This window comes from Tachypleus tridentatus, chromosome 1 (assembly GCF_004210375.1).
Source record: "Tachypleus tridentatus isolate NWPU-2018 chromosome 1, ASM421037v1, whole genome shotgun sequence".
Classification (NCBI taxonomy): domain Eukaryota; kingdom Metazoa; phylum Arthropoda; class Merostomata; order Xiphosura; family Limulidae; genus Tachypleus; species Tachypleus tridentatus.
Window position 1 is genome coordinate 104,422,970 of NC_134825.1, and position 21,231 is coordinate 104,444,200.

The window sequence follows — 21,231 nt, forward strand, 5'->3', positions numbered from 1 at the left end:
TTATTTACTTGTCAGCTAGTGTTCACTGATTACTAACCGACACATTATTTACTTGTCAGCTAGTGTTCACTGATTACTAACCGACACATTATTTACTTGTCAGCTAGTGTTCACTGATTACTAACCGACACATTATTTACTTGTCAGCTAGTGTTCACTGATTACTAACCGACACATTATTTACTTGTCAGCTAGTGTTCACTGATTACTAACCGACACATTATTTACTTGTCAGCTAGTGTTCACTGATTACTAACCGACACATTATTTACTTGTCAGCTAGTGTTCACTGATTACTAACCGACACATTATTTACTTGTCAGCTAGTGTTCACTGATTACTAACCGACACATTATTTACTTGTCAGCTAGTGTTCACTGATTACTAACCGACACATTATTTACTTGTCAGCTAGTGTTCACTGATTACTAACCGACACATTATTTACTTGTCAGCTAGTGTTCACTGATTACTAACCGACACATTATTTACTTGTCAGCTAGTGTTCACTGATTACTAACCGACACATTATTTACTTGTCAGCTAGTGTTCACTGATTACTAACCGACACATTATTTACTTGTCAGCTTATTTACTTGTGTTGTTCACTGATTACTAACCGACACATTATTTACTTGTCAGCTAGTGTTCACTGATTACTAACTGACACATTATTTACTTGTCAGCTAGTGTTCACTGATTACTAACCGACACATTATTTACTTGTCAGCTAGTGTTCACTGATTACTAACCGACACATTATTTACTTGTCAGCTAGTGTTCACTGATTACTAACCGACACATTATTTACTTGTCAGCTAGTGTTCACTGATTACTAACCGACACATTATTTACTTGTCAGCTAGTGTTCACTGATTACTAACCGACACATTATTTACTTGTCAGCTAGTGTTCACTGATTACTAACCGACACATTATTTACTTGTCTAACCGACACATTATTTACTTGTCAGCTAGTGTTCACTGATTACTAACCGACACATTATTTACTTGTCAGCTAGTGTTCACTGATTACTAACCGACACATTATTTACTTGTCAGCTAGTGTTCACTGATTACTAACCGACACATTATTTACTTGTCAGCTAGTGTTCACTGATTACTAACCGACACATTATTTACTTGTCAGCTAGTGTTCACTGATTACTAACCGACACATTATTTACTTGTCAGCTAGTGTTCACTGATTACTAACCGACACATTATTTACTTGTCAGCTAGTGTTCACTGATTACTAACCGACACATTATTTACTTGTCAGCTAGTGTTCACTGATTACTAACCGACACATTATTTACTTGTCAGCTAGTGTTCACTGATTACTAACCGACACATTATTTACTTGTCAGCTAGTGTTCACTGATTACTAACCGACACATTATTTACTTGTCAGCTAGTGTTCACTGATTACTAACCGACACATTATTTACTTGTCAGCTAGTGTTCACTGATTACTAACCGACACATTATTTACTTGTCAGCTAGTGTTCACTGATTACTAACCGACACATTATTTACTTGTCAGCTAGTGTTCACTGATTACTAACCGACACATTATTTACTTGTCAGCTAGTGTTCACTGATTACTAACCGACACATTATTTACTTGTCAGCTAGTGTTCACTGATTACTAACCGACACATTATTTACTTGTCAGCTAGTGTTCACTGATTACTAACCGACACATTATTTACTTGTCAGCTAGTGTTCACTGATTACTAACCGACACATTATTTACTTGTCAGCTAGTGTTCACTGATTACTAACCGACACATTATTTACTTGTCAGCTAGTGTTCACTGATTACTAACCGACACATTATTTACTTGTCAGCTAGTGTTCACTGATTACTAACCGACACATTATTTACTTGTCAGCTAGTGTTCACTGATTACTAACCGACACATTATTTACTTGTCAGCTAGTGTTCACTGATTACTAACCGACACATTATTTACTTGTCAGCTAGTGTTCACTGATTACTAACCGACACATTATTTACTTGTCAGCTAGTGTTCACTGATTACTAACCGACACATTATTTACTTGTCAGCTAGTGTTCACTGATTACTAACCGACACATTATTTACTTGTCAGCTAGTGTTCACTGATTACTAACCGACACATTATTTACTTGTCAGCTAGTGTTCACTGATTACTAACCGACACATTATTTACTTGTCAGCTAGTGTTCACTGATTACTAACCGACACATTATTTACTTGTCAGCTAGTGTTCACTGATTACTAACCGACACATTATTTACTTGTCAGCTAGTGTTCACTGATTACTAACCGACACATTATTTACTTGTCAGCTAGTGTTCACTGATTACTAACCGACACATTATTTACTTGTCAGCTAGTGTTCACTGATTACTAACCGACACATTATTTACTTGTCAGCTAGTGTTCACTGATTACTAACCGACACATTATTTACTTGTCAGCTAGTGTTCACTGATTACTAACCGACACATTATTTACTTGTCAGCTAGTGTTCACTGATTACTAACCGACACATTATTTACTTGTCAGCTAGTGTTCACTGATTACTAACCGACACATTATTTACTTGTCAGCTAGTGTTCACTGATTACTAACCGACACATTTATTTACTTGTTCAGCTAGTGTTCACTGATTACTAACCGACACATTATTTACTTGTCAGCTAGTGTTCACTGATTACTAACCGACACATTATTTACTTGTCAGCTAGTGTTCACTGATTACTAACCGACACATTATTTACTTGTCAGCTAGTGTTCACTGATTACTAACCGACACATTATTTACTTGTCAGCTAGTGTTCACTGATTACTAACCGACACATTATTTACTTGTCAGCTAGTGTTCACTGATTACTAACCGACACATTATTTACTTGTCAGCTAGTGTTCACTGATTACTAACCGACACATTATTTACTTGTCAGCTAGTGTTCACTGATTACTAACCGACACATTATTTACTTGTCAGCTAGTGTTCACTGATTACTAACCGACACATTATTTACTTGTCAGCTAGTGTTCACTGATTACTAACCGACACATTATTTACTTGTCAGCTAGTGTTCACTGATTACTAACCGACACATTATTTACTTGTCAGCTAGTGTTCACTGATTACTAACCGACACATTATTTACTTGTCAGCTAGTGTTCACTGATTACTAACCGACACATTATTTACTTGTCAGCTAGTGTTCACTGATTACTAACCGACACATTATTTACTTGTCAGCTAGTGTTCACTGATTACTAACCGACACATTATTTACTTGTCAGCTAGTGTTCACTGATTACTAACCGACACATTATTTACTTGTCAGCTAGTGTTCACTGATTACTAACCGACACATTATTTACTTGTCAGCTAGTGTTCACTGATTACTAACCGACACATTATTTACTTGTCAGCTAGTGTTCACTGATTACTAACCGACACATTATTTACTTGTCAGCTAGTGTTCACTGATTACTAACCGACACATTATTTACTTGTCAGCTAGTGTTCACTGATTACTAACCGACACATTATTTACTTGTCAGCTAGTGTTCACTGATTACTAACCGACACATTATTTACTTGTCAGCTAGTGTTCACTGATTACTAACCGACACATTATTTACTTGTCAGCTAGTGTTCACTGATTACTAACCGACACATTATTTACTTGTCAGCTAGTGTTCACTGATTACTAACCGACACATTATTTACTTGTCAGCTAGTGTTCACTGATTACTAACCGACACATTATTTACTTGTCAGCTAGTGTTCACTGATTACTAACCGACACATTATTTACTTGTCAGCTAGTGTTCACTGATTACTAACCGACACATTATTTACTTGTCAGCTAGTGTTCACTGATTACTAACCGACACATTATTTACTTGTCAGCTAGTGTTCACTGATTACTAACCGACACATTATTTACTTGTCAGCTAGTGTTCACTGATTACTAACCGACACATTATTTACTTGTCAGCTAGTGTTCACTGATTACTAACCGACACATTATTTACTTGTCAGCTAGTGTTCACTGATTACTAACCGACACATTATTTACTTGTCAGCTAGTGTTCACTGATTACTAACCGACACATTATTTACTTGTCAGCTAGTGTTCACTGATTACTAACCGACACATTATTTACTTGTCAGCTAGTGTTCACTGATTACTAACCGACACATTATTTACTTGTCAGCTAGTGTTCACTGATTACTAACCGACACATTATTTACTTGTCAGCTAGTGTTCACTGATTACTAACCGACACATTATTTACTTGTCAGCTAGTGTTCACTGATTACTAACCGACACATTATTTACTTGTCAGCTAGTGTTCACTGATTACTAACCGACACATTATTTACTTGTCAGCTAGTGTTCACTGATTACTAACCGACACATTATTTACTTGTCAGCTAGTGTTCACTGATTACTAACCGACACATTATTTACTTGTCAGCTAGTGTTCACTGATTACTAACCGACACATTATTTACTTGTCAGCTAGTGTTCACTGATTACTAACCGACACATTATTTACTTGTCAGCTAGTGTTCACTGATTACTAACCGACACATTATTTACTTGTCAGCTAGTGTTCACTGATTACTAACCGACACATTATTTACTTGTCAGCTAGTGTTCACTGATTACTAACCGACACATTATTTACTTGTCAGCTAGTGTTCACTGATTACTAACCGACACATTATTTACTTGTCAGCTAGTGTTCACTGATTACTAACCGACACATTATTTACTTGTCAGCTAGTGTTCACTGATTACTAACCGACACATTATTTACTTGTCAGCTAGTGTTCACTGATTACTAACCGACACATTATTTACTTGTCAGCTAGTGTTCACTGATTACTAACCGACACATTATTTACTTGTCAGCTAGTGTTCACTGATTACTAACCGACACATTATTTACTTGTCAGCTAGTGTTCACTGATTACTAACCGACACATTATTTACTTGTCAGCTAGTGTTCACTGATTACTAACCGACACATTATTTACTTGTCAGCTAGTGTTCACTGATTACTAACCGACACATTATTTACTTGTCAGCTAGTGTTCAGCTAGTGTTCACTGATTACTAACCGACACATTATTTACTTGTCAGCTAGTGTTCACTGATTACTAACCGACACATTATTTACTTGTCAGCTAGTGTTCACTGATTACTAACCGACACATTATTTACTTGTCAGCTAGTGTTCACTGATTACTAACCGACACATTATTTACTTGTCAGCTAGTGTTCACTGATTACTAACCGACACATTATTTACTTGTCAGCTAGTGTTCACTGATTACTAACCGACACATTATTTACTTGTCAGCTAGTGTTCACTGATTACTAACCGACACATTATTTACTTGTCAGCTAGTGTTCACTGATTACTAACCGACACATTATTTACTTGTCAGCTAGTGTTCACACTGATTACTAACCGACACATTATTTACTTGTCAGCTAGTGTTCACTGATTACTAACCGACACATTATTTACTTGTCAGCTAGTGTTCACTGATTACTAACCGACACATTATTTACTTGTCAGCTAGTGTTCACTGATTACTAACCGACACATTATTTACTTGTCAGCTAGTGTTCACTGATTACTAACCGACACATTATAGTTTCACTTGTCAGCTAGTGTTCACTGATTACTAACCGACACATTATTTACTTGTCAGCTAGTGTTCACTGATTACTAACCGACACATTATTTACTTGTCAGCTAGTGTTCACTGATTACTAACCGACACATTATTTACTTGTCAGCTAGTGTTCACTGATTACTAACCGACACATTATTTACTTGTCAGCTAGTGTTCACTGATTACTAACCGACACATTATTTACTTGTCAGCTAGTGTTCACTGATTACTAACCGACACATTATTTACTTGTCAGCTAGTGTTCACTGATTACTAACCGACACATTATTTACTTGTCAGCTAGTGTTCACTGATTACTAACCGACACATTATTTACTTGTCAGCTAGTGTTCACTGATTACTAACCGACACATTATTTACTTGTCAGCTAGTGTTCACTGATTACTAACCGACACATTATTTACTTGTCAGCTAGTGTTCACTGATTACTAACCGACACATTATTTACTTGTCAGCTAGTGTTCACTGATTACTAACCGACACATTATTTACTTGTCAGCTAGTGTTCACTGATTACTAACCGACACATTAATTACTTTTCAGCTAGTGTTCACTGATTACTAACCCACACATTATTTACTTGTCAGCTAGTGTTCACTGATTACTAACCGACACATTATTTACTTGTCAGCTAGTGTTCACTGATTACTAACCGACACATTATTTACTTGTCAGCTAGTGTTCACTGATTACTAACCGACACATTATTTACTTGTCAGCTAGTGTTCACTGATTACTAACCGACACATTATTTACTTGTCAGCTAGTGTTCACTGATTACTAACCGACACATTATTTACTTGTCAGCTAGTGTTCACTGATTACTAACCGACACATTATTTACTTGTCAGCTAGTGTTCACTGATTACTAACCGACACATTATTTACTTGTCAGCTAGTGTTCACTGATTACTAACCGACACATTATTTACTTGTCAGCTAGTGTTCACTGATTACTAACCGACACATTATTTACTTGTCAGCTAGTGTTCACTGATTACTAACCGACACATTATTTACTTGTCAGCTAGTGTTCACTGATTACTAACCGACACATTATTTACTTGTCAGCTAGTGTTCACTGATTACTAACCGACACATTATTTACTTGTCAGCTAGTGTTCACTGATTACTAACCGACACATTATTTACTTGTCAGCTTGTGTTCACTGATTACTAACCGACACATTATTTACTTGTCAGCTAGTGTTCACTGATTACTAACCGACACATTATTTACTTGTCAGCTAGTGTTCACTGATTACTAACCGACATTATTTACTTGTCAGCTAGTGTTCACTGATTACTAACCGACACATTATTTACTTGTCAGCTAGTGTTCACTGATTACTAACCGACACATTATTTACTTGTCAGCTAGTGTTCACTGATTACTAACCGACACATTATTTACTTGTCAGCTAGTGTTCACTGATTACTAACCGACACATTATTTACTTGTCAGCTAGTGTTCACTGATTACTAACCGACACATTATTTACTTGTCAGCTAGTGTTCACTGATTACTAACCGACACATTATTTACTTGTCAGCTAGTGTTCACTGATTACTAACCGACACATTATTTACTTGTCAGCTAGTGTTCACTGATTACTAACCGACACATTATTTACTTGTCAGCTAGTGTTCACTGATTACTAACCGACACATTATTTACTTGTCAGCTAGTGTTCACTGATTACTAACCGACACATTATTTACTTGTCAGCTAGTGTTCACTGATTACTAACCGACACATTATTTACTTGTCAGCTAGTGTTCACTGATTACTAACCGACACATTATTTACTTGTCAGCTAGTGTTCACTGATTACTAACCGACACATTATTTACTTGTCAGCTAGTGTTCACTGATTACTAACCGACACATTATTTACTTGTCAGCTAGTGTTCACTGATTACTAACCGACACATTATTTACTTGTCAGCTAGTGTTCACTGATTACTAACCGACACATTATTTACTTGTCAGCTAGTGTTCACTGATTACTAACCGACACATTATTTACTTGTCAGCTAGTGTTCACTGATTACTAACCGACACATTATTTACTTGTCAGCTAGTGTTCACTGATTACTAACCGACACATTATTTACTTGTCAGCTAGTGTTCACTGATTACTAACCGACACATTATTTACTTGTCAGCTAGTGTTCACTGATTACTAACCGACACATTATTTACTTGTCAGCTAGTGTTCACTGATTACTAACCGACACATTATTTACTTGTCAGCTAGTGTTCACTGATTACTAACCGACACATTATTTACTTGTCAGCTAGTGTTCACTGATTACTAACCGACACATTATTTACTTGTCAGCTAGTGTTCACTGATTACTAACCGACACATTATTTACTTGTCAGCTAGTGTTCACTGATTACTAACCGACACATTATTTACTTGTCAGCTAGTGTTCACTGATTACTAACCGACACATTATTTACTTGTCAGCTAGTGTTCACTGATTACTAACCGACACATTATTTACTTGTCAGCTAGTGTTCACTGATTACTAACCGACACATTATTTACTTGTCAGCTAGTGTTCACTGATTACTAACTTTCGACATTATTTACTTGTCAGCTAGTGTTCACTGATTACTAACCGACACATTATTTACTTGTCAGCTAGTGTTCACTGATTACTAACCGACACATTATTTACTTGTCAGCTAGTGTTCACTGATTACTAACCGACACATTATTTTTACTTGTCAGCTAGTGTTCACTGATTACTAACTACACATTATTTACTTGTCAGCTAGTGTTCACTGATTCACTGATTACTAACACTGATTACGACACATTATTTACTTGTCAGCTAGTGTTCACTGATTACTAACCGACACATTATTTACTTGTCAGCTAGTGTTCACTGATTACTAACCGACACATTATTTACTTGTCAGCTAGTGTTCACTGATTACTAACCGACACATTATTTACTTGTCAGCTAGTGTTCACTGATTACTAACCGACACATTATTTACTTGTCAGCTAGTGTTCACTGATTACTAACCGACACATTATTTATTTGTCAGCTAGTGTTCACTGATTACTAACCGACACATTATTTACTTGTCAGCTAGTGTTCACTGATTACTAACCGACACATTATTTACTTGTCAGCTAGTGTTCACTGATTACTAACCGACACATTATTTACTTGTCAGCTAGTGTTCACTGATTACTAACCGACACATTATTTACTTTTCAGCTAGTGTTCACTGATTACTAACCGACACATTATTTACTTGTCAGCTAGTGTTCACTGATTACTAACCGACACATTATTTACTTGTCAGCTAGTGTTCACTGATTACTAACCGACACATTATTTACTTGTCAGCTTGTGTTCACTGATTACTAACCGACACATTATTACTAACCGACACATTTAGTGTTCACTGATTACTAACCGTTATTTACTTGTCAGCTAGTGTTCACTGATTACTAACCGACACATTATTTACTTGTCAGCTAGTGTTCACTGATTACTAACCGACACATTATTTACTTGTCAGCTAGTGTTCACTGATTACTAACCGACACATTATTTACTTGTCAGCTAGTGTTCACTGATTACTAACCGACACATTATTTACTTGTCAGCTAGTGTTCACTGATTACTAACCGACACATTATTTATTTGTCAGCTAGTGTTCACTGATTACTAACCGACACATTATTTACTTGTCAGCTAGTGTTCACTGATTACTAACCGACACATTATTTACTTGTCAGCTTGTGTTCACTGATTACTAACCGACACATTATTTATTTGTCAGCTAGTGTTAACTGATTACTAACTGTCGACATTATTTACTTTTCTAAAAGTGTTCACTGATTACTGACCGACACATTATTTACTTGTCAGCTAGTGTTCACTGATTACTAACCGACACATTATTTAATTGTTAGCTAGTGTTCACTGATTACTAACCGACACATTAATTACTTTTCAGCTAGTGTTCACTGATTACTAACCCACACATTATTTACTTGTCAGCTAGTGTTCACTGATTACTAACTTTCGACATTATTTACTTGTCAGCTAGTGTTCACTGATTACTAACCGACATATTATTTACTTGCCAGCTAGTGTTCATTGATTACTAACCGACACATTATTTACTTGTCAGCTAGTGTTCACTGATTACTAACCGACACATTATTTACTTGTCAGCTAGTGTTCACTGATTACTAACCGACACATTATTTACTTGTCAGCTAGTGTTCACTGATTACTAACCGACACATTATTTACTTGTCACAGCTGTACTTAACTAAAACCTGGTTGTTTTATTAATATTAGGGCCATCTGTACCTTTCATTCTGGCTGTCGATCTAACAAAGCAAAGTCGAATATTGACTTAAACAGGGTTTCGTATGGAACCTAATGTGTAACTAAAATAACGTAGTTTAATGACCAGTCTGGTTGAACGATGATTTGATAACGTAGTTTATTGTCCAGTTTTATTGAACTATGACCAGATAACTTCGTTTAATGACCAGTTTGATTGAACTGTTTCCTAGTGACGCAATTTAATGTCCAGTGTGATTGAACTATGAGCTGTTAACTTAGTTTAATTACCAGGTTGATTGAATTATGACCTAATAACGTAGTTTAATGAACAGTTTGACTGAACTGTGACCTAATAATATAGGTTCATGAATTTTTGTTGAAATACGTGAAAAAAACAACAACAACTGTATCAAACCTTCAGTGAGAGCAGTACTTTCTTTAGCGTTTAGAGTATGTCCCGAATGAGTCATCGGTAAAAATCAGTGGTTATATTCCTCACGGTGGATTCGACAAATAACTCAATGAACTGACAGAAACATACCTTCGGAGAACTGGTATAAGAAAACTGCTTCTGTTATTAGTGTTGGGATTACACTCTTACTAATTTGTATTTTCGCTGTTTTTTAACTAATGGTTCTTTAATTATTCATTTCATAAGCCAAATCTTAAACTTAGAGCAAACGGTGTGGAAAACTGTAAGATTTAGCCTCGGTGTAATTCTGTTAGGATCTGCTGTTTTTCTCAGTTAGTTAGGACAGATCTTTCAATAAAAGTAAACAGACTTAGCCTTCTGTAAAACACACACTGTACGTTCATCGACACCTCTTTATGATCTTAATAACTGACATAAAATTGAAAAGTGATATATGACGTCAGATCCATTTCAAGAGTTTCTTAAAATAGATATATAATAAATGAAGCTAAAATGCATCCATTGACAGGTAAGTGTTACAGCTCGTTCAGTCAAATATTTGTAGATAGTGAGGGCTGGTTGAATAAGATAACAGACAGCTGCTTTGTTTTGTATGTAATGTACTAAAGGTACGACAAGTTGCGAACATGTTTTTCTTCATGTGTCTACAGTTAGAATACTAATTGAAACCTAACTCAGTAGGATGACTCTTCACACATCTTGCCTCGGCGTCTCTCATATTAATATTCTCGAAGTAATATTTAATGTATCAAAGTATGTTTATCAAGATTTGCTTGTATTAACTCAGTGTAAAATGCATTAGACTGCAAACTTACCAGGATGTTACATTCTTGTATATGTTTTGAGAAACGTTCTGCTAAATTCGCAACGCTTCTTCGTGTAATAATAACTAATCAACGTGACAAGTTTCGAATTATTAAGATATTCATACACACAATGATGTGCATAATAACACGTTAACGTGATAACGGTGTATTTATGAAATATATTTTAAGTTACTTGTAGGATTGCTTGACCACGATAAGTTATATAAATCGTTTTGTTCTCACTGATAGTGAAATAGGTGAACCTTCTATGTAAACTGTTGTTGTTGTTTGGTTTTCAAACATGACTCAGCGCCATGAATATTCAAAGGAAGACTAAGCCTATAGGCGGGTACAACACTCGCACAAGTTTTTCTCAGTTTTCATCCTTTGAAATTATAAGCATTTTATAAATTAAGTGTCATTTATAAAGCCATTTGGTAATAATCGCCTTAGGCCTCATTATAAAGACAAGTTTGCTAGTTAAAAAGCTGTTCTTGAATAAGGAATTTCTCATCACGTACTGTTCGAGTTACTCACGACAACTCTTATTATTTGAGAGATTGAGCGAATTTATAAGACATAAAATAACCAGATAAAGTAGGAAAGATGTGGCAGTTGTTGGTGGAGAGAGTTGTGGTATGTTAATAGAAATATACTGAAATAACCAGGTAAAGTTGGAACGATGTGGCAGTTGTTGGTGGAGAGAGCTGTGGTATATTAACAGAAATATACTGAAATAACCAGGTAAAGTTGGAACGATGTGACAGTTGTTGGTGGAGAGAGAGCTGTGGTATATTAACAGAAATATACTGAAATAACCAGATAAAGTTGGAACGAAGTGGCATTAGTTGGTGGAGAGAGCTGTGGTATATTAACAGAAATATACTGAAATAACCAGGTAAAGTTGGAACGATGTGGTAGTTGTTGGTGGAGAGAGAGCTGTGGTATATTAACAGAAATATACTGAAATAACCAGGTAAAGTTGGAACGATGTGGCAGTTGTTGGTGGAGAGAGCTGTGGTAGATTAACAGAAATATACTGAAATAACCAGGTGAAGTTGGAACGATGTGGCAGTTGTTGGTGGAGAGAGCTGTGGTAGATTAACAGAAATATACTGAAATAACCAGGTAAAGTTGGAATAATGTGGCAGTTGTTGGTGGAGAGAGAGCTGTGGTATATTAACAGAAATATACTGAAATAACCAGGTAAAGTTGGAACGATGTGGCATTACTTGGTGGAGAGAGCTGTGGTATATTAACAGTACTGAAATAACCAGGTAAAGTTGGAATGATGTGGCAGTTGTTGGTGTAGAGAGCTGTGGTAGATTAACAGAAATATACTGAAATAACCAGGTGAAGTTCGAACGATGTGGCAGTTGTTAGTGGAAAGATATCTGGTAGATTAACAGAAATATACTGAAATAACCAGGTAAAGCTGGAATAATGCGGCAGTTGTTGGTGGAGAGAGCTGTGGTATATTAACAAAAATATACTGAAATAACCAGGTGAAGTTGGAATGATGTGGCAGTTGTTGGTGGAGAGAGCTGTGGTATATTAACAGAAATGTACTGAAATAACCAGGTAAAGTTGGAACGATGTGGCATTAGTTGGTGGAGAGAGAGCTGTGATATATTAATAGAAATATACTGAAATAACCAGGTAAAGTTGGAATAATGTGGCAGTTGTTGGTGGAGAGAGAGCTGTGATATATTAACAGAAATATACTGAAATAACCAGGTAAAGCTGGAATAATGCGGCAGTTGTTGGTGGAGAGAGCTGTGGTATCTTAACAAAAATATACTGAAATAACCAGGTGAAGTTGGAATAATGTGGCAGTTGTTGGTGGAGAGACAGCTGTGGTATATTAACAGAAATATACTGAAATAATCAGGTAAAGTTGGAACGATGTGGCAGTTGTTGGTGGAGAGAGCTGTGGTAGATTAACAGAAATGTACTGAAATAACCAATTAAAGTTGGAATAATGTGGCAGTTGTTGGTGGAGAGATCTCTGGTAGATTAACAGAAACATACTGAAATAACCAGGTAAAGCTGGAATAATGTGGAAGTTGTTGGTGGAGAGAGCTGTTGTACATTAATGGTATTTTAGAACATTTCTGAGTATCAATATGTCACTTTTGGTTTACACACATTGAAGGGTTTCAATGTTGGGGCTAATATATATTATACCCTACAGCGATACAATTTAGGCCAAAATTATTTGGTTGCGGGAAATTAAAACAATTGTTTTTCAGAGAGAGAGAAACATCTGAATTCGGTTGCTGAAACTGATAGCGCACAAACTGTCAGGGAAATAAAAAGATGGTGTTATGAAATACTGAGCTTCAACGTTTTGATGGGATATTAACCAACAAAAGAATTTTAATGTTGTTTTTGTTATACATGAACACCACAAGACAACCCAAACAGTCTAAGTAAAGTGGTTTGATTTCAATATTCTGTGAAACTGAGAGCATGGTACGTGAAAATAAAACTTATGTTATCAGTAGCGACGATATTTAAATATGTTCAAGGTGGAAGTTGGAAATTCGATGATGCCACTTACCTTCGCCAGATGTCGCCACATTATAAACATTTAGTCGAATTCCAGCACGCAGCTTACGACAACTGTTAAGAGAAGTTTAGTTGACGTGATCCGGCGAGAGTGTTTGTTGCTACGAGTTCTACACCACCTGAATAGTAAATTCATTGCTGTTTCAAACAAACAGTAACTGAAAATTATTCTTTTAAACATAGGTGCGTGAATTATGACGTGAAAGCGTGCGATATTTTCGCCAGAAGCTAAATTATATATAAAAAAAGAGTGCCATGTCTGTAAGAAATCCAAGCCTAACCTTTGTACAAATTTTGACTACAGTAACTTTTACAACAATATTCTGTAATGGAGACAGCGAACGTAAGTGGTTTTGGTTTTTGCTGTTTTCAGTAATATTGTTAAAACGTTCTAAGATAAAATAACGAATGTTTGGATATATTTTCCCGACAGTTATTTTTTTCCTATTTATCACGGTTTTTCATCTGTTGCCTCTAACTGTTTCCTCACGTTCTGTTGTATTACCTTCGCAGCCTAGTTGTTGGTCATTGATGTCTTACATGACTTTCATTCTAATCTGCACATTAATCATTTCAGTGTGTGTGTATGGAAAGACGTAAGCGTCGCTTTGTTAGTAGATATTGTACAATTTAGTCTGAAAACACGTAAGCTAAGAAGTAGGTAGATTGAGTGAATTACTCAAGTATAATTGTGAAGTGAACGTGACTTAATTTGCTGAGTATATTATATTAATTTATAAAATGGTTTTGTAGGAAAGCGAACATTCTTGTACATGTTTTCAGCTCTTAATATGATGTTTAAATGTACCCCAGTATCTGTGTTCAGTCTATCTATGAATTAAAATATTCGAACGATTGGAAAAGCTTCCCCGCTATACACTATAACCATTAAAGACATTCGTTATCTTCTCCGGTATATAAAACACTCATTAAAGACGTTTATTAGCTTTCCCAACGAACACTGCAGCCCCTAAAGACGTTTATTAGCTTCCCCAACGAACACTGCAGCTCCTAAAGACGTTTATTAGCTTCCCCAACGAACACTGCAGCCCCTAAAGACGTTTATTAGCTTCCCCAACGAACACTACAGCCCCTAAAGACGTTTATTAGCTTCCCCAACGAACACTACAGCCCCTAAAGACGTTTATTAGCTTCCCCAACGAACACTACAGCCCCTAAAGACGTTTATTAGCTTCCCCAATGAACACTGCAGCCACTAAAGACGTTTATTAGGGATTGTAAACGTTATCCTATTGCTGAAAACATTGTTATAAAAATATCGTGCGAAAGAAACAATGTGTTTGTACAAAAAACAGTGTTAACAATATTCTATTGTTTTAACAATATCATGTCGGTCTTATAAAAATGTTCACGTCATTGTGAAGATAGTTAAGTATCGGTGATCTTCCAACAAGTAATTCTGTAAGAAATGTGAACACATTTTTTTTTTTTCTGAGCTGAAAGTTTTTACCGCTTTCCAGTTTGTGATTGATCTGTTTCCCGTAATCCATCGTGAAAGTGACAGACTTTGCTCTTCAGCTTATTAAGTTAACCCAACTTCACCGACATTTGAAGCAACCAAGTTTGTTTGTTTTTCAATTTAAACATTTCGTTTATGTACGTAAAACTTACTAAACTGATGGAATACCACGTCTCTATTACATTTGAAGACTTTTGTATAACAACGTCTGATTCGCGCCATATCGCGTATACTAAATTACACTAAGCCTTGTGACAGTTCTAGCTATTTTATTATCAGTGCTAAAAGTGTATACGCGTGTGTTTATGTGTACACAGAGGTGGTACAAACAGCTTAAGTAAAATTACATTTTTTTCGAAAAATCAATCAGATTTTATCAAAACGTTTCAAAGTTTGATTAAACCCTTTAATACACCTCTGATACCCTGATTGGATTATCCATCTCTTCCTGCCAGACGATTGTTTTATTGTTTATTCAGTTGAAGGGTTGAGATGTTTTATGTACAGTCTCTTGTATAACTTATAGCTTTATCAAAATTACAGAATATGCATTAGCTCTAATTTTGTTTTGTAGCAGTTTTAATAGTCTTGTATTTTTCATTTTTAGCCGCGGCACAACGGCTTATGAACAACTTTTGATTTTTCTCGTACAAACTTTTAGCTTGTAGCTCCATCTTCTCTGAACTGACGAGTTCTAATTACTGCTTTGAGCTCAGGAGGTCAAACTCTTTCGACTGTTGTTTCCCACGTCAAGTTCTTAAATACTAATTTACTCCAATCTTGCCTAAATGAATTTTAGTTTGAGGGTAGACTGGTAGAGATCCTGATGAGAAATCGAATCTGGTAAACGCGCGTTCCCCGCATGGCGTTGCTGGCAATAATAATAAAAACTCGTTGATTTATCTACATTAATCCTGTTTAAAAGAACTTAAAGAGTCACGGCTGTTTAGACTTCTCTTGTTCTTTATAATTAATTACACTCTGTTACTTGAAGATACATAAAGGACGAAAATCCATAGTCTAACTTTGTTATTTTATACGATTGTTGTTGTTTTGAATTAATGACAAAGCTAAACAATGGGCTATCTATGCTCTGCCCACCACGGGTATCGAAACCCAGTTTTTATCGTTGTAAGTCCGCAGACATATCGCTGAACCACTGGGATCCACATGATTGAACATTTTCAATTTCTCTGTTAAACCTTGTTACTCTATATAGAATGTTACTATCTGTTGTTTTAAATATCTTGAACAATTCGTCTCTGGTTGTCTTGATTATACCTATTTGTTATCAATACCTGGTTGATATCTGTTTCTTTGATTAGGGTGTCAGTATCTGGTTGATATTTATTTCTCTGAGTGGGATATTAATAACTGGTTGATATCTGTTTCTTTGATTAGGGTGTCGGTATCTGGTTGATATTTATTTCTCCTGAGCAGGATATTGATAACTGGTTGATATTTGTTTCTTTGAATAGGGTGTCGGTATCTGGTTGATATTTATTTCTCTGTGCAGGATATTGATAACTGGTTGATATCTGTTTCTTTGATTAGGGTGTCGGTATCTGGTTGATATTTATTTCTCTGAGAAGGATATTGATAACTGGTTGATATCTGTTTCTCTAAATAGGGTGTCGGTATCTGGTTGATATTTATTTCTCCTGAGCAGGATATTGATAACTGGTTGATATATGTTTCTTTGATTAGGGTGTCGGTATGTGGTTGATATTTATTTCTCTGAGTAGGGTATTGATAACTGGTTGATATCTGTTTCTTTAATTAGGGTGTCGGTATCTGGTTGATATTTATTTCTCTGAGTAGGATATTGATAACTGGTTGATATCTGTTTCTTTGATTAGGGTGTCGGTATCTGGTTGATATTTATTTCTCTGAGCAGAATATTGATAACTGGTTGATATCTGTTTCTTTGAATAGGGTATCGGTATCTGGTTGATATTTATTTCTCTGAGTAGGATATTGATAACTGGTTGATATCTGTTTCTTTTATTAGGGTGTCGGTATCTGGTTGATATTTATTTCTCTGAGCAGAATATTGATAAATGGTTGATATCTGTTTCTTTGAATAGGGTATCGGTATCTGGTTGATATTTATTTCTCTGAGTAGGATATTAATAACTGGTTGATATCTGTTTCTTTGATTAGGGTGTCGGTATGTGGTTGATATTTATTTCTCTGAGTAGGATATTGATAACTGGTTGATATCTTTTTTTTTATTAGGGTGTTGGTATGTGGTTGATATTTATTTCTTTGAGTAGGATATTAATAACTGGTTCATATCTGTTTTTTTGATTAGGGTGTCGGTATCTGGTTGATATTTATTTCTCTGAGTAGGATATTGATAACTAGTTGATATCTGTTTCTTTGATTAGGGTATCGGTATCTGGTTGATATTTATTTCTCTGAGCAGGATATTGATAACTGGTTGATATCTGTTTCTTTGATTAGGGTGTCGGTATCTGGTTGATATTTATTTCTCTGAGCAGGATATTGACAACTGGTTGATATCTGTTTCTTTGATTAGGGTGTCGGTATCTGGTCGATATTTATTTCTCTGAGCAGGATATTGATAACTGGTTGATATCTCTTTCTTTGAATAGGGTGTCGGTATCTGGTTGATATTTATTTCTCTGTGCAGAATATTGATAACTGGTTGATATCTGTTTCTTTGATTAGGGTGTCGGTATCTGGTTGATATTTATTTCTCTGAGCAGAATATTGATAACTGGTTGATACCTGTTTCTTTAATTAGTGTGTCGGTATCTGGTTGATTTTCATTTTTTTGGTTTATCTAATATTCCACAAAAGGAACGTATTGTTCACGTCACACTATTAACATTATTTCTGTATTAAATTTCTTAATAAATGTCTTAGTATTGGTAACACCTGAACTGTTTTATGAGTACTTTTTTCAAGTTAATAATGTAATTGTATCTTTGTTAAAAGTGTTCTTTTCTTAAAAAAATTAGCCCATGTAACATAGGCTGGGCTTAGTTTATTACTAGTTCATAAAATACCACTTGCCATTACGTAATTGGATTATTTTTAGATGCTTTTGATGAATCATTTGACTTTCATACTCCGGATTTTTGTATTGAATGTGTTGTTTTTTATATTTATTTCATGGTAGCAGAATAAACATTATTAAAGTATACAAGTCTCTTCTTTATGAAGTTGTTAGAATTCCCCTGACAAATATTGAACATTTCGAAACGAAGTTAGGTCTACAAAACTGAAGGTTTTAGACAACTTTACTTATTTATATATCAGTAATGTGAATTATGATTATAACCATGGTTTTATCAACTTTAGTTATTTGTATATCAGTAATATGAATTATGATTATAACCATGGTTTGACAACTTTACTTATTTATATATCAGTAATGTGAATTATGATTATAACCACGGTTTGTCAACTTTAGTTATTTATATATCAGAAATGTGAATTATGATTATAACCATAGTTTGTCAACTTTTGTTATTGATATATCAGTAGTGTGAATTATGATTATAACCATGGTTTGTCAACTTTAGTTATTTGTATATCAGTAATGTGAATTATGATTATAACCATGGTTTGACAACTTTAGTTATTTATATATCAGTAATGTGAATTATGATTATAACCATGGTTTGTCAACTGTACTTATTTATATATCAGTAATGTGAATTATGATTATAACTATGGTTTGTTAAATTTATTTATTTATATATCAGAAATGTGAATTATGATTATAACCATGGTTTGTCAACTTTAGTTATTTATATATCAGTAATGTGAATTATGAATTAAACTATGGTTTGACAACGTTAGTTATTTATATATCAGTAATGTGAATTATGATTATAACCATGGTTTGTCAACTTTAGTTATTTATATATCAGTAATGTAAATTATGATTATAACTATGGTTTGTCAACTTTATTTATATATCAGTAATGTGAATTATGATTATAACTGTGGTTTGTCAACTTTAGTTATTTATATATCAGTAATGTTAATTATGATTATAACTATGGTTTGTCAACTTTAGTTATTTATATATCAGTAATGTTAATTATGATTATAACCATGGTTTGTCAACTTTAGTTATTTATATATCAGTAATGTTAATTATGATTATAACCATGGTTTGTCAACTTTAGTTATTTATATATCAGTAATGTGAATTATGATTTTGTTTTATTATATATACGTGCTGGCAGTACATATGTTGGATTCAATTGAAATGTTAAGTGAATAATTTGACCTATTAAATATACTGATATTTGGATGTGATTATGTTTTTGAAACTTTCAGAATATTTAGAAATACTTAAACGTTCAGTACATATTGGTCAAAGCATAACTTTACCATCTTATTTACTTTGTTACATCTTATTCAGCCTGTAGTTCATATTTGCCTTGTAACAGCGAATTCAAACGTGAACAAAACTGTACATCACAGTTACTTTCCTGGTTTTCTTTCCCTGGAGTGTATTATGATGTTTTCCTGGAATGTATTGTGATGTTTCCCTGGAGTGTATTATGATACACGTTTCATTCTAAGTAAGCTCCGATATTAGTTTTGGGTCTGGTGTCATTTATTCCTGTCCTCACTTGTTCCGTATTCTGCTAATAAACAAATTCATTACTAGAAACCTTATTAATATCGTGTTCTAGAAACGGTTTTAATTGGCCTGGTGGTTAAAGTACTCGACTCGCAATCTGGCAGTCGTTAGATCAGTCACATTTTAGCGGTTATAACGGTACGATCAATCCCACTATTAGCTGGTAAAAGAGGAGTATAACAGATGGCGGAGAGTCGACTAGGTTTTCTTATTCTTTAGTCTGTTACTTCTAATACAGATAGCCCTCATGTAGCTTTACGCGAAATTCAAACCAAACTGATTTTCACGGTAATGATTATTTACGGTACAAACTATGACTCTACCTCTGTTGTTAGGAAAAAGTTAAAACCACCTGCGCACGTTTTATGTTTTTATTTTCGATAGTTCTAGTAGCTCTCGTTTGTCTTCTAGTACACAACAGCACCATTGTAGCATCATTCTGTTTGTCTTCTAGTACACAACAGCACCATTGTAGCATCATTCTGTTTGTCTTCTAGTACACACCACCACCATTGTAGCATCATTCTGTTTGACTTCTAGTACACAACACCACCATTGTAGCACCATTCTGTTTGCTTCTAGTACACAACAGCACCATTGTATCATCATTCTGTTTGTCTTCTAGTACACAACAGCACATTGTAGCATCATTCTGTTTGTCTTCCAGTACACACCACCACCATTGCAGCATCATTATGTTTGGCTTCTGGTACACAACACCACTATTGTAGCACAATTCTGTTTGTCTTCTAGTACACAACAGCACCATTGTAGCATCATTCTGTTTGTCTTCTAGTACACAACAGCACCATTGTAGCATCATTCTGTTTGTCTTCTAGTACACAACACCACCATTGTAGCATCATTCTGTTTGTCTTCTAGTACACAACACCACCATTGTAGCACCATTCTGTTTGTCTTCTAGTACACAACAGCACCATTGCAGCATCATTCTGTTTGTCTTCTAGTACACACCACCACCATTGTAGCATCATTCTGTTTGTCTTCTAGTACAGAACACCACTATTGTAGCACCATTCTGTTTGTCTTCTAGTAGACAACACCACCATTGTAGCATCATTCTGTTTATCTTCTAGTACACAACAGCACCATTGTAGCATCATTCTGGAAACTTACCAATATTCACAAGTGGTTCAGTCTGAAAAGAATCTCTTTCTGCTAATATCTCAACTGTTCCAACTATCATAAACAAAAACTGTTACCGTGTAACAAACAGCTCACTAACATT

At 35.0% G+C, this 21,231-nt stretch overlaps 1 protein-coding gene across 1 annotated transcript in view; it reads left to right on the plus strand.

Moving 5' to 3' along the window:
* Positions 1–13,933: 13,933 nt before the first annotated feature.
* LOC143232818 (cell adhesion molecule 2-like) overlaps positions 13,934–21,231 on the plus strand; it is a 166,185-nt gene continuing 158,887 nt past the window's right edge. Inside the window, exon 1 of the mRNA XM_076468726.1 lies at positions 13,934–14,215. Within this exon, the coding sequence (XP_076324841.1) occupies positions 14,128–14,215 (88 nt within the window). The 5' untranslated portion in view covers positions 13,934–14,127. The remainder of the gene's footprint in view (positions 14,216–21,231) is intronic.